This window comes from Odontesthes bonariensis, chromosome 16 (assembly GCF_027942865.1).
Source record: "Odontesthes bonariensis isolate fOdoBon6 chromosome 16, fOdoBon6.hap1, whole genome shotgun sequence".
In the NCBI taxonomy this organism is placed as follows: Eukaryota; Metazoa; Chordata; class Actinopteri; order Atheriniformes; family Atherinopsidae; genus Odontesthes; species Odontesthes bonariensis.
The window spans coordinates 24,572,904-24,587,047 of record NC_134521.1 but is presented as its reverse complement, the minus strand read 5'-3'; the positions used below and the strand labels follow the sequence as shown (position 1 = coordinate 24,587,047).

Below are 14,144 nucleotides of genomic sequence, written 5' to 3'. Positions count from 1 at the left end.
CAGGACATACATATTACTATTGTGTTGGACGCTTATTATTTTATGGGTACCAATGCCAAAGGGAGGGCACACATATTGTGTCAGACATATTGTGGCACCATTGGTCCGACCACTTCAGTTAGGTTAGTTTTCAGTTGGATATTCGACAGACAACACTCCAACAGACTTTACAGAGAGGACGGCTGCAGCGTGTTCCAACTTCCTGTTTTTAAAATAATATATGGGATATTTAAAGCAGAGATAACCCAGATAGCAAACGGACTCCGGAACGGATCCGTTCCGGATTTAGGATAGACTCAGGAACGGATCCGCAAAACGGATCCGGATCGGAGTCCACTTGCACACCGGAACGGATCCGGAACAGATCCAGATCACGGATCCGGGTCGGATCCGCCCTGGACCCTATCCGGATCCACACATTTAGTGCTACATCCGGCCCAGATCCGCCCCGGACCCTATCCGGATCCACACATTAAGTGCTATATCCGGCCCGGATCCGTTCATAGATCACATCATCTGGCCCGGATCCGTTTCGGATCCGTTTATGATACTTATAACGGAGGTGGACTCATTTGGTCCAGAACCTTTATTTATTATGAATTATTAATAAAAGTAGATACAGATAAAAACTTGCTTACCAACTAGAAATGACTCCATAAAAATCCCACCAGTTTAGCCTCATACACCGGAAAATGATTTATTGTGAAGCTGCAAAAGACCGCTGAACACTGTGTGGAGGCGGGGTGAGCGGTTGATCAGGACGGCGGATCCGTCCCGGAGTCCACTGCTATCTGGGGAGCACGTACAATGTGCGGATCCGCCAAGAGTCCGCAACGCGTCCTATAACCCTGTGGGGAGGCGGGGCGAGCGATTGATCAGGACGGCGGACCTGCCCGGCTTGAGGGCGGATCCGCCCCGGAGTCCACTGCTATCTGGGAAGCTACTGCGTTTAGAGTTATTGAAAATTATGAACAGATTTAAAAACAAGAGGTGTATCTCATGCAGCCAGTGTAGTTACATGATCCCTCACTGATTTTTCTAGTTATAATTAATGTTGTTTTTGTTGTTCTAAGATAAATTGGCTGTTGTCTTATAATCATTACTATATACTATTCTCTTTGTGTGGGCTTGTGTCCAGTCCTGAGTATTTCCTTTCCAGTTCATGCCATCTCTTAAAGGTGGGGTATGAGATCTTGGAAAAACGGTTCCTGCAAGCTATATTTTTGAAAATACACAACCTTGCCTCTCCCTTCAGCCCACCCCTCGAAACCACGCCTTCAAAACGCATGAACGAGTCACGAGTCTGTGAACGCGCAGGGGGGAGGGGTGAGGGGGGCTGACAGTTGATTGGCATGTCAGAATCCAATAGAAGTAACTCTCATCATTACTTCTATTGGTCAGACATTTCCTCTTGCTACACCCTCTACAATGGACTAAAATATTAATTTTTTTTTCCAAACATTCTATTTTAGTGGGTGCAATGGGGTCGTGAGGAGGTTTTCAGACAATATGATAAAAAATGCTCCAGAAAACATCTCATACCCCACCTTTAATGAGTCATTACACCATAGTTTAAAAAACTGTCCCACTTAACATGTGCTGAACTACACGTGTAACGCGCCAATTTAGTTTTATGTCAGAGCTGTGTTCACCTACTGGGTTTTAACATTAAAAAAAAGTAATATTACAGTTCTTCCTTTCTGTAACCATCAGTCACGTAACCCTGCCCATTATGATAGAGATGATGCGATAATCCTGATGCTGTTATTACACTGAAAACACCATGATGCTGAAAATGGTTTCTGAAGTGGAAAAAATATCTCCACTGCAGCTTTTAAGAGTGTCCCTTTCTGCTCCCAACAGAATGAAGTGCCCATTCATCACAAGAAAAGAACATTCAAAACCTGTGACACTTTCTGGAAGTCAGCTCTGATTGTATTGTGAGAGCATTTAAATGACTGAGTCAGTGATTAATATTCTTAATGTGCAGCAGCTGCTGTTAAGCCTTATTCATTTTTCCAAGTGAAGTTTTTAATCAGCAGATTAAGGCCTGATATAACATAAGAGTAAATCTATTTTACTTCCCATGTTTGGAGGATGCATTGAATCTTTTTTGAGGTACAGTTCATTAGAAAATACAAAGCAGAAGCTACTACAGCACCAGCCAAAAGTGTTGAACCTTGCTTTAAATGAATGGGTATGTGTCCACCCTTTTCACTGGGACTGCATGTACAGTGTGGACATTTTTTTTATACAATTGTAATGTTAGTGTTCTATTTATTCTCTGAGGAAAAGGTTGAGTACTTATATCAAGTTGTGTTTTTTGGTTGTTTGTTTGTTTATGATCGCTTTTTCAATTAAAACAAAAGCTCAATTCTAACACCGTGCATTAAAGGAAGACTTAAGAAAAAACACTGTTGCAATCATTTTGTAATTTGAGTTCAATTTTCTTATCAAGTTTTACAAATAAAATTTATTAAAGAACTGATGAAGCGTACAGGATTTTCTGCTGCACTCTACATGTTATTTTCACAAATATATACACAACATATTAACTAGAAACTAAACTGTTGTGTTATGTGTAAAATGAGAAAAAACTGGAGGTTTAGATGTAACCTTTATTAGGTTAATAAAAACTTTATTCTACATACAGATGTATTCCATTCAGTACATGGAGTAGACTCTTTGTGTACTGTGTTTACACAAAGCACAGTATTCTCAATTTTTAACTGTATGATGTGAACAATACTACATAAGTACGCTAACAGTTGCATTGAAGGTGAGCATGTGTAAAGCACAGGGAGAGGTAGTTTCTCCCTTTCACTATTTTGAGTATGTAGAAAGAAAACATTATTCCTTAGTGGAAATATTGCATTTTAACAGCCACACACACAATCCTGTTTACACGCATGGTTGCATCATACACTACACATACATGATAACATAACAATCTCTTTGCAAGATTTATATGAAAAAACTGTTCTGACAGTCATTTACAGGTCAGATTTGAGTGCTGAGGTTTTCCTTCAGTGGTGTTTTCCTCTTCTACAGTGTGCGTTAGTGTATAAGGTGTCTTCCGACAGCATCTGGAAATACAAAATAATAATGATAATAATACACAGTGATCGTTGAAACTAGCTTGGATAAAAAGGTAAGGAAAAGTATTTTTTAACAATGTACATCAGGTTGGAAATTTACGTGCATGTCATCCCAAATATTTACTTTCAGTGTTCATCTAGACCAGAATGATTGTTCAGAATAATTTATAAGGAACAAAAAGTATTTTGTATGCACATATTGGTTTATTTTGGGTTTCCTGAAAGCAATATCTGGTCAGAAATGCTGTCTATGCGCAGCGTGTCCAATGTGTGGCTGAACGTCTCTTAAAAAGTTGTTCTTTGACAAGACACTTTTGTCAGACATCAACAAACATCTGGTGGATTTCTGTTTGGATAAATGACTTAGCATTTTAGTCAAATTTGCTGATTTTCTGGTGATGATTAAATTTAGAGTGTGATGCTACCTCCATCATAGTGAACAGCTGGTATGGCTGTCTTGGGGTTGAATGCCTCACCTTTACTCTTCCAAGTATTTCTTCTTGTTCATGACACGGAAGGAAACTCACTGAAGGAGTTATATTCTACGGTAGGAACCACGGTATCAAAGGAAGAGATTATCATTTTGGGAAAATCTCTTTTACTAGAGGTGCTCGACACCACTCTTGTTTTTTCAATAACCAGCTGTAAGTTGGCTAAGCTTAACACACACTTCAAACAGGGGGAAAAGCAAGCCTGACTCAAGAGGAAAGCAACACAATCTATCTCTAGTATGCACTAATCATATCTTCCTTACCGTACTTTCTTTCATATCGATAAATAACATATATCATCATCAAGCCACAAGTTATTATCAAACTAATCTTTCATGCATAGCTAAGCTTGCAAGAGTGTGTTTTTCTAAAAATGTCTAATGGTGGCATGGTATGTGCAAAATGGTCTTACAGCGGTAGGAGACACAAACAGCCTGGTTGGTTGACTGAATATGAAAACATGTCAGAGCAGTTGATTGTACATAGCAGAGAACAGTTTGTTTGAACTTGGATCTTGAGAAAGAATTAGTTACTTATTGTATATGTGAGGAATATTTCATCTTTATGCTGTCAGTTAGACAATACTGTAAAACAGTCAAAGGGCAAAATGTGTCTGGGATTGTGTATAAACACACCAGGTTAACAATTGAAAATCTGCCGCACGTACCAGTCTGGTCTTACCAGAAAACGTGAAATACAGAAGGGATTTCCACGTGACCAAAATGTAATAGTGTCACGATCCATGGGTAAAAATTTGAGATGTCCACGTATCAGTGGGTTTATTTGCGTACGGTCACATGACCACAACCCATAAGTATTATAATATGTAACCTGTATCGTTGTATACTTTTATAACTCTAAACCTCTGTCTTTAAAATCTAAGCCTAACTGTGTACTTTCAATTCATAACTCTAACCTATTTGCAGGCATAGAAGTTGAAAAGTGCGATTTTGAGAGAGAGGGGGAGTAGAAGAGTGAATAGACTTGAAAGGTGCTCAACGATCAGCCAAGTAACGTCATCTACCAGCCTTCCTCCTCCATAGAAGTGACAGAATTAATAATGTGTAACATGTGTGCAGTGTCAAGACGTTACAAGTGAATAATATCGTCATGCAGCTATATGTGGCAGTTGAACGTCATCATGTAGCAAGAACATGGGGACACAATAAATGTACACTTCATCAGGTAATCTGTTCTCCATTTAAAGCACTTTTTATGAGACTGCAATGTCTTGCTCTATGGACTAATGTAAACGTAAGAGTAATTTAGTCATTTGCAAAAAAAAGCCCTTTTCTCTATCCTAATAGAGAAATGTTTTATGTTTATGTTTCTATATCATGAAAAGAAATTATTATTCTTGATCCTGTTTGAAAATTCCAAAACGCTGTAAACAAAATTCTAAAGGAATGAGCAATCCTAAAATGTGATAATACTGGTCTCTCAAATGCAAGTGCAGATTTACCCCGGGAAGTGTTGCATGTGAGTGATGGTGTCAGGCAGAGGCATTCCAAAGCTCTCAGGCAGCAGGAGACTCAGCAACCCCGCCAGAGTTGTGAGGGTTCCCATTAGGATGTAAGGCAGTGAAATGGAATAGCTTCCTGTGGCAAAACAATAAAAGGGGAGGCAGACAGTGAGAAACAGCTTAGTTTATAATGGTACTATAGAGCAGTTTAGGACATTACAGAGAACTGTTGTGTTCATTCTGATTTCTAATCAAGCCTGCCTTTTTGTTTTTGAGCAAGTAGTTGGTCTTGCCAATATTTCTGGCTGGGATGTTTCTATGTTTTTATGTGTGGTTTCCTCCAAGAGTACAAAAACAGGCAGGTTAGATCAAGTTGAAGTTGACTAAAAGTGTGATTGTGAATGTCGGAACTGAGCGGGTGGTCCTTTCACTTTGTATTTCAAGAGGCCATAATATTCCCATATCGGGGTGGGATGTTTGATACAAGTGCTGTAGCTTAATGGAATGACAGTACATGAATTCTAATATTACTGAGCCATAAATGTAAGTGGAGTGCCATGACCTTGGTGTACTTCAGGGAAGAGAAACAGCATTCTTACTTAAGTAAATGAAGAAGGGAGCAATGATGCTGCCAATTCTTGAAGCCATGGAACAAGTGCCAACAGCTGTATTCCTCAGGACAGTGGGGTAGATTTCTGCTGAGTAGGCGTACACAACCGCAAACGCTGTCGTCACTGCAAACTTCCCCATCATCTCCAGTGTTATAGCTACATAGACCAAGTCTGCAGGGAATTAGATATTAAACTGTTCAAGTCTGTGAGTCATTGGCTCAGTTAACTGAAAGAATGATTAAATGGCAGAAACATAGTCTGTATTAAACTGTTGCCAGCTGTGGTGTCATACGTGCTGGTATGAGCTGTACGATGAGTAGAAACAACCCTCCAGTGAAGAGAGTTGAGGAGAGACTCAGCCGTCTGGAACACCAGCGGAACATGACCCAAGACAAAGTGTAGGCTGGGAACTCCACCAGAGCTGACAGGAAACAGTTGAAGAACGGATTCCCATGGAGATTTGCCGTGTTCAACGAAAGAGCAAAGTAGGCGATGGTAAGGGTGTTCCTGTTGAGGAAAAATTTGACGCAAAAAAACAAACTATGGTTTATAACACACATAAGGAACATGTGTAGGGGGATCAAATAAGTGATTGCTCTGTTGGAAAAATATCTTATCTTATCTTATTTGTACATGTTTTTTAATGTCATGGGTTTTTTTTAAGCTGAGGCTAACAGCCAGTTAGTACTTGTTTTGTGCCTTGAATTGAATTTTTCTGTACTTTCTTGTTCTTATGAGCAAACTGTTTCTTAACAACCATCCATCAGATCTGAGAGTTAATAGTTTGTAAGTCCTGTTTAAAAGATAATTAAAAATGAAAGAAAGAATGTCATTTTGAGCTTGTTTTCAGACTCAGCATGCATAAGACCACCAAAGACATACTGTGCAGTTACATAAAATCTGAGTTTGATCTTAGCTGCAGGCTTCACAGCCCCTGACGGGTCATTATTTGTTGTTAGTAAAACAGGCTGACATGTGGCTGAGATGACGCATGAACAGGCAAAAACTGTGCATGTACACTATATGTGCAACTGTGTGCTCTGTAGTGTGCCTTTTTGTTAGTGCTGGGTCTCATGTGTACTCATGGTCACTGTGAGGAATGTGGAGGCCAGCTGGGACAGCAAGGACTCACCAGACCAGCCACAGCGTGATGGAAATCCAGCGGATGTTTCGAGAACGAAGCAGGTCACAGATGTTGTAGGGCCTCCTCTTCTCAGACTTAGTGTCTTTCTGTGGGGCAGCAGAGCGTGAGGAACAACAACCGTTTAACGAGAAAAGCCGTCAGTCTTGAAATAATGTAATGAGAGGGATGCTTGACCACTTGCAAATTGAGCACACACGTTCACACATGCAATGTGCAAACAAATCTGTTTCTCAGTGCTGTAACAGATTGTCATTTATCATGTTACCATGTCCCACTTGTTCTTTACAAAGCAACCAAGAATTTAGCCTGGGTTGCTGCCAAAAAAACAGAACTGAGCAGTTCCACACAAATTACAACAAGTCTAAGGGGTACAAGAAAGGTTACTGGGACAAATTAAAATGTTCTTATACCTATAAATGTATGTAGAAAGTGCTCCCACATAACAGATTAGAAGTACCCAGGACTCACGTGTTGGTGCATTAGAACTCAATTGTTCAGTGCCTGTGTATTATCATTGAATTACATACCAATTATATTGGTTGTAAGCACCACTTTCTGACACCTGCTAAGGATCGTTTGCTCGTAACAAAGATAACTAGAGAACAGCATGTGTCTGCACAGAGTAAAGGTCATGATTTGTGGCAGCTCGGTTTCTTAGAATCAAGTCCACAGGTTTGGGTACATGACACTGAAACCAGCTGTCTATAGGAGCAGCAGGGGTATAGAAAAGGGCATTTACAGCCAATCAAAATAAAAATAATCAGCTTTCTTCCAGATTTTAAAGTGATTCATTTAATTGTTTTTTCTACAAGCAAATGAAATGCTCCCTGTACCACTGGCTTTTCAAACTTTCCCTGCTCAAACCCAGTGTGAGCAGTGAAACAATTACCAATGGTTTATGGCTTAAAGGGTTGCAGAACAGTCAAGTGCTTTCTGTGGTGGCTCAGGAAGCTCATTGCACTTCGAATCTTCACACATGATAACTGATTTGTTTCCACCCTAGTTTTCAAGTGATTTCTTTTTTTTCTTCTTTTTTTGACTTAGGTTGAATTCAATCATTCTTAAAAGAAACAAACACCTCTCTTCAACAAGAAATCTTTTTGTAACTGTAGTACAGCAGAACATACTCTACAACTTTAACTTTTCTCAAAACAAGCCTTCTTCCAAGTTGGACAAATAACCTGGTCTGATTGTGCAGCTAGATGAGAGACCTGCGAGGGCAGTTCACAAAGTGCAACACTGAATCAAGAAAAATATCCCATAACTTAACTTTTATATGTAGCGGCATCACAAAAATAATAGAACATCAATTGATGATAGTGTTTCCCTAGTTTGCTTATCTTTTGTCTGTTTGCATGTCCCTCAGCCACTGTCATTGTCTCTAAATGAGAAGGCAATTTTTCTCAGTATCTTTGATTTAATTCAAACATCACATTTTCAATTAGGAGACATGTAAAAGACTGAAGTGCTAACTATTTTATTTCTGCACACTTCATGTTTCAGTTGCAGATTAGATGGTTCTGTTCCCCTGATTCTCAGCCTTTGACTGATATATGTATTTTAAGCGTTGTCAGTAAACCAATAATAATTTGGTTTGACAAAAGGTTTGTAGCAGTTAAAAGAATGGAAAGTCACTTAAGAGCAAAAGAAAACTGAGTCGGATTTACCTTTCCAAAGACTAACTTTGTTAATAATTTTGTTAAGAGTATGCAGATGCAAAAGTTACATTCTCATGACAAAGTAAGTTTGAATCTGTTTACTACAGCAATACAATTACGCTCTCACCTGCAAAGAACTAAAGATGACCGGTGGAGGCTCGATCTTATTCAGCTTAGCAGCATTTCTGAATATGGCCTCAGCTTCTTTCACTCTTCCCTGAGAAAGCAGCCACCGAGGAGACTCTGGGATGAACCTGCCTCATTACACAACAGAAAGACAAAGAAGTCCAATCCAAAGGAACTTAAAAAACACAGTTTACAGCTCAGTTTTTTTTTTTTTTTTTTTGGGGGGGGGGGGGGGGGTTGTTGTTGTTGTTTTGTTTTGTTTTTTCCAACAATAAAATCGGAGTGTTTCCATAAAAGTAAAATCTACATAAACCCAGCTTAAAGATGGGGTATGAGATGTTTTCTGGAGCATTTTTTATCATATTGTCTGAAAACCTCCTCACGACCACATTGCACCCACTAAAATAGAATGTTTGGAAAAAAAATAATATTTTAGTCCATTGTAGAGGGTGTAGCAAGAGGAAATGTCTGACCAATAGAAGTACTGATGAGAGTTACTTCTATTGGATTCTGACATGCCCATCAACCGTCAGCCCCCCTCACCCCTCCCCCCTGCGCGTTCACAGACTCGTGACTCGTTCATGTGTTTTGAAGGCGTGGTTTCGAGGGGTGGGCTGAAGGGAGAGGCAAGGACAAGGTTGTGTATTTTCAAAAATATAGCTTGCAGGAACCGTTTTTCCAAGATCTCATACCCCACCTTTAAACATCTAGGTGAAGTTTTTGTGGTTATTTGCCTGGATAAGTCTATAATTCTGGATCCATCCATCCATCTTCTATACCCTCTTAATTCAATTCAAGGTTGTGGCGTTAGGGTTGCTGGAGCCTATCCCAGCTACCAACAGGCAAAAGGTAGGGTACACCCTGGAGAAATCGCCAGTCCTTCGCAGGGCCTAACTAGAGACAAATGAGGTCGATTTAAAATCCCCAAATCGACCAAACATGCATGTTTGGTGGATAATGAAAGTAAACTGGGGTACCCAGAGAGGACCCACATGGAGAATATGCAAACTCCAAAAAAGAAAGGTGCCAGCTGGGATTTGAACCAGGATCCTTCTACCTGTGAGGCGGCTATCTTTGTAGGAACTTTACTAATAGTTGATTGCTTCTATCCATCCATCCATCCATTTTCTATACCCGCTTAATCCCTCGGTCGGGTCGCGGGGGGGTTGAAGCCTATCCCACCGGTCATCGGGCAAGAGGCGGGGTACACCCTGGACAGGCCGCCAGTCCATCACAGGGCCACACAGAGACAAACGAGACAAACAACCACACACGCTCAAACTCACTCCTAAGGACAAATTTTAGAGACAACAATTAACCTAACATGCATGTTATTGTATAGTGGGAGGAAGCCAGAGTACCCAGAGAGAACCCACACATACACAGGGAGTACATGCAAACCCCACACAGAAAGGGCCCAGCTGGGAGTTAAACCTGGAACCCGACGGTGCTAACCACCACACCACCGTGCAGCCCTGATTACTTTTAGATAATTCCAATTTTTTGTCTACAACATAATGTTGAGACAACCCTGTTTTCAAAAGAGCTGACACAGTGTAAAATGTGACTGATGTGGTTTGGAATTGTCTTGCTGAAATAAACAAAGCCTCTCCCAATGAAGACATCATGCTGATAGCAGCAAAACTTGCTTCAAAACCTGTGTATATCATTCAGCATCAATGGTGCACTCAAAGATGTTTGAGTTATCCATACCCTATGGGTTATTCTACCGCACTGCCATAACATATGGTGGCTTTTGAAGTGCGCGCTGTTAACAAGCTGAATGGCCCCTCTCCAATCAAATCCCAGCACATTTTCCAACATCGCCACATCTAATTAGCCATTCACAGCCTCACTGTTCCAGTCGTATGCATTTATACATGCTTGGCTTCATCTGGGAGACAAGCACGTGCTACTGGCTAGATCAGCTAAATTCCCAGGTCTGACAACTGAATAGCACATAATGACCACTGAGTCTGCAGAAAAGGAAGTAGAGTTTCTGGATGTGAGAGCCCAAAGTTCATGACCAGTGTTTCGGTCAGTTTTTAACAGAGGGGTTTTTCTTTGCAACTAAAAGACTCAGCTTCTCAGGGATGTTCTTTTGAGACCTTGACTTCTTGTCATTCAATTTAATTAATAAATGAGATGTAACCCTAGTTTTTTATTGAACCATTCCACAACTTTTCTAGTCTTCTGCTCTCCCTCTCATTCAAAAGAAAAATTCACTAGCACCAATGCAAGTGAATCTGATAAACATTCTGCACCACTTTCAATTAAACATAGGATTTGAATAGTTTGCAACTCATCGCACCATGTCTTCATATGTACATTTCACAAAGTCTCTCAACCTTTCAAAAAACGTGAATGTTAAAGTATGACATGTTTATCAGAATTTTCAAATGTACATCTTGAAATTTCTCGTCTCTTTAACCAACAATCAGGAACCCTAAAATGTAAAAAAAAAACATATTAAGAAATCTTGCAATTATTCATATGTCAATCCCAAAACTCGATTAATTGATTTGTCTTTTGTTAAAGCTGCCAAAACATAAAGCATGAAAAGCCCATTACATAACCTCAGAAATCAAACAGACACACACACCCACCTACCACCAGAGAGGCAAACAGAGGCAGCCTGGCAGCGTGAGGCTGAGAAGAAGCATCCTCCAGTCTCTGATGAGGAAAGCAAGCAGTGGCAGAAGCATGTAGCCCACAGCGAAGAACAGACACACTCCCGCAGTGGAGAAAATTGTCCGAACCCTTGGGCCTAATATCTCGGTGCCTTAACACATGTTGAAACACATGTTAAATTATACTTGTTTTTTGTTTTTTTTTACAAATACATAGTATCATGGATATCATGATGAATAAGCTGAACACAAAATAACTAATGTACCTAAGACAAATGCAGCCACATAATTGGAAATGTGAGCCAACCCGATAACAAAAAACACAGCACAGAATGCTGTCCAGCTCTGAGAGAAAACTTGAACAAATGTGGCGACTGTCTGGAGAGCTATTGTGACAAACATCACTATTTTTCTCCCAAATCTGAAATGGACACAAAGCACAAAAGATTGACCAAGTAAGCATTTTTCACATATAGGGGAATACAATTCATAACACAATTTAAGTCTCAAAGTATATCTGCTTTTACATTACTTAATTTAAACTGACATTCTTCAACTTGTACTATGCCTTTATCTTTTTCCCACTATTTTTGTCTTACAGCATTTTTACTGTACACTAGCTTCTCACCCCTCCTATCTGCTTTTATCTTGTGTAAATGGAAACTAGGTTGTGAAGAAAGCAGCTGCAGACCCAAAGATTGTTTTCTCAGGAGTTGGTTGTTGAGATGCAGACAAATGGCAAAGTAGGATGAACAGATGTTTTTTTCCATTTATTAGATGACCCAAACCACAATTTAAGGGGTCCTGTACATCATCTTTAAGGAGAGATTAAGGTTTAAGTTTCCTAATTAAGGAGAAAACTTGAGCTATTTTGTTCAACAGGTCCTAATTTCTCTGAAAGATAACCAACCAGCAAGATTTGGCACCCTGATTCCTGATACACACATTTTCACAGTAGAATACCAAATATTATTCAGTAAACCATAAAACATCTTTACCACTCAATCATTTTTTATAAGCCAGTGTCGTTTTTTTAAAAAGTTTATGGTCATTTACTGTTAACATATAACCAGTTAGCCTTTACTGTAATTTATAGTAAAATACTACAAATATCTGATTAAAGCATAAATTATCTTTACAATTAGTTGCTGTAAATTCATTGTATCGTGACTATGATTTATGACATCATATGGTTCTTAAAGTTATTGTTTGTGTCTGTGTGTGTGTGTTTTGGTGGTGGTGGTGGGGGGGTTGTTGATATTTTTTTTGCAGTAATTTACTGTGATCACCAGTAGAACAACAGTAGTCAGCCAATGTGCCGAACAGATTTATTTCTGGCTATAAGGCAAACTGATCTAAAGCTTATCAGGATCTAAAAAAACCTCCTTTTATCTATATTTATTATCTGTGACGATTTTGTCACCAAAGCCTTACTAGGAATGAGCCACGGCGCAGCAAGTTTTGTCTTAAGAATTTCAAAGGATAACTTCAAGCTAGGTACGAGAAAATATCAATTGTTGATTATTCTGTTAGCTTTATATGCTGCCTGACAACAGAGAACTACAATTACATTGGGCACAATTCTTGAAACTTGCAACTGTTAATTGCTGATAATTTTCCCTCAGCAATTTGATTTAAAACCGTGAAATCACTTTATGTCTTTTGTCTTGTCCCTTTCAGTCTGTCCTACTCAAACAGTTGCGTCACCACTGGCAGCAATGTTGTTTGTAAGCTGTCTTAAATGGGTAACCACAGAAACCTAATGGAGACAGAACTGCCAGTAAGCTAGAGTGAAAGAAACAAAAAGTCTAGCACTACAAAGTTTAAATAGCTGAAAGATTTAGTGATTCATTAACAGTGGCATAAACGATGTCAAGATGAACTCAAAAGACTTTCGGCTGAGGGTTCAATAGTACATTGAATTTGGGCAGTAAGAATGATTGGCTTACTCTAAGACTTCTGTTTTGATAGATCTGTACTATCTGCACCGGAGGTGCATCAATGATCATGTCTGTTTTTTTGTTATTTCTTAAACCACTAGTCTTTGTCCATAACCTGTCAGAGAGCTGTCCTGAAATGAAGGAGCCAGTGAGAACACCAAAGAAAAAGCAAGAAGAAGTCAGTGGGTTCTTCCAGCTTTCACCACACACCAAGTCCCACTGCAAAACACACAGGCATAAATAAACTGTACAGATTACATTGGGAAGCGTAAGGTGCAAAACACATGTTCAAATCCTAGGCTGTGTTTTTCTCTTCTTTTTTTTTCTCAATTGAGTACCAAAAGTAAAACACAAATCTGAAAGTGAACCCTATGAGAAAAGAGATATGCATTACTGTTATATTACTGTTGGAAAAGTTAGTTTACACCCAGTTTTCCAAGTTTGTGCTGAGGGCAGCTGCCTTTTGGAAAGCCCTATACACACCTCAGTAATGATGGTAGATGTGTAGATGCTTTGGTCGTACTCCCATCCGTCTAGGCAGCCTTCTCTCGGTACATTAGACAGATTAACTTCAATGCCGGGTAGCAAGCCTCTTTCCGAGAAGCTCACTACCTCTTCAAGCTTGAATCTGGAACACCTGCTGGGCATTAAGGCGCCGGCGCGGCTCTCGTCCCTCTCCAGCGGGATGCTGCTGTTCCTCCATGCTGCAGTGAGGTTGAGGTGCGCTGGTACGAGGCAGCGGTGTGGCGGCGTGTCGGCGAGAAACACGACGGATAGGCCGCTGAAACCGTTGGGGATTACGCTCAGGCAGAGCAGGAAAAAAACCCGCTGCTGGAAGCGTCCCCACTCTCCCAGGAAGGCGGTTTCAGCCTCATAGTCGGGTATTTTGTTGGTGGCCGAAGGCTCTGCGCACATGTTTCAGAAGAGTAAAGGAACACAAATGAATGAGTTCAGATTGGGCATTTCTGAAGCCTTGGTTTCAGC

The 14,144-nt window shown here is 40.0% G+C and overlaps 1 protein-coding gene across 2 annotated transcripts; it reads right to left on the bottom strand.

The window, feature by feature from the left end:
• Positions 1-2,457: 2,457 nt before the first annotated feature.
• Positions 2,458-14,144, bottom strand: LOC142401301 (organic cation/carnitine transporter 2-like). 2 transcript variants are annotated; one of them, XM_075486678.1, is made up of 10 exons: positions 13,644-14,144; positions 13,276-13,379; positions 11,487-11,641; positions 11,201-11,372; positions 8,592-8,718; positions 6,795-6,892; positions 5,955-6,169; positions 5,651-5,833; positions 5,052-5,187; positions 2,459-3,086 (listed from the first exon to the last, which is right to left on the bottom strand). In XM_075486678.1, exons 1-10 carry the CDS (start codon positions 14,073-14,075, stop codon positions 2,990-2,992), a joined length of 1,719 nt encoding a protein of 572 aa, XP_075342793.1. In that variant the 5' UTR covers positions 14,076-14,144; the 3' UTR covers positions 2,459-2,989. The 2 variants fall into 2 exon arrangements, with proteins under 2 accessions (XP_075342794.1, XP_075342793.1); XM_075486679.1 differs by lacking the exon at positions 13,276-13,379 and having other exon boundaries at positions 2,458-3,086; positions 11,193-11,372.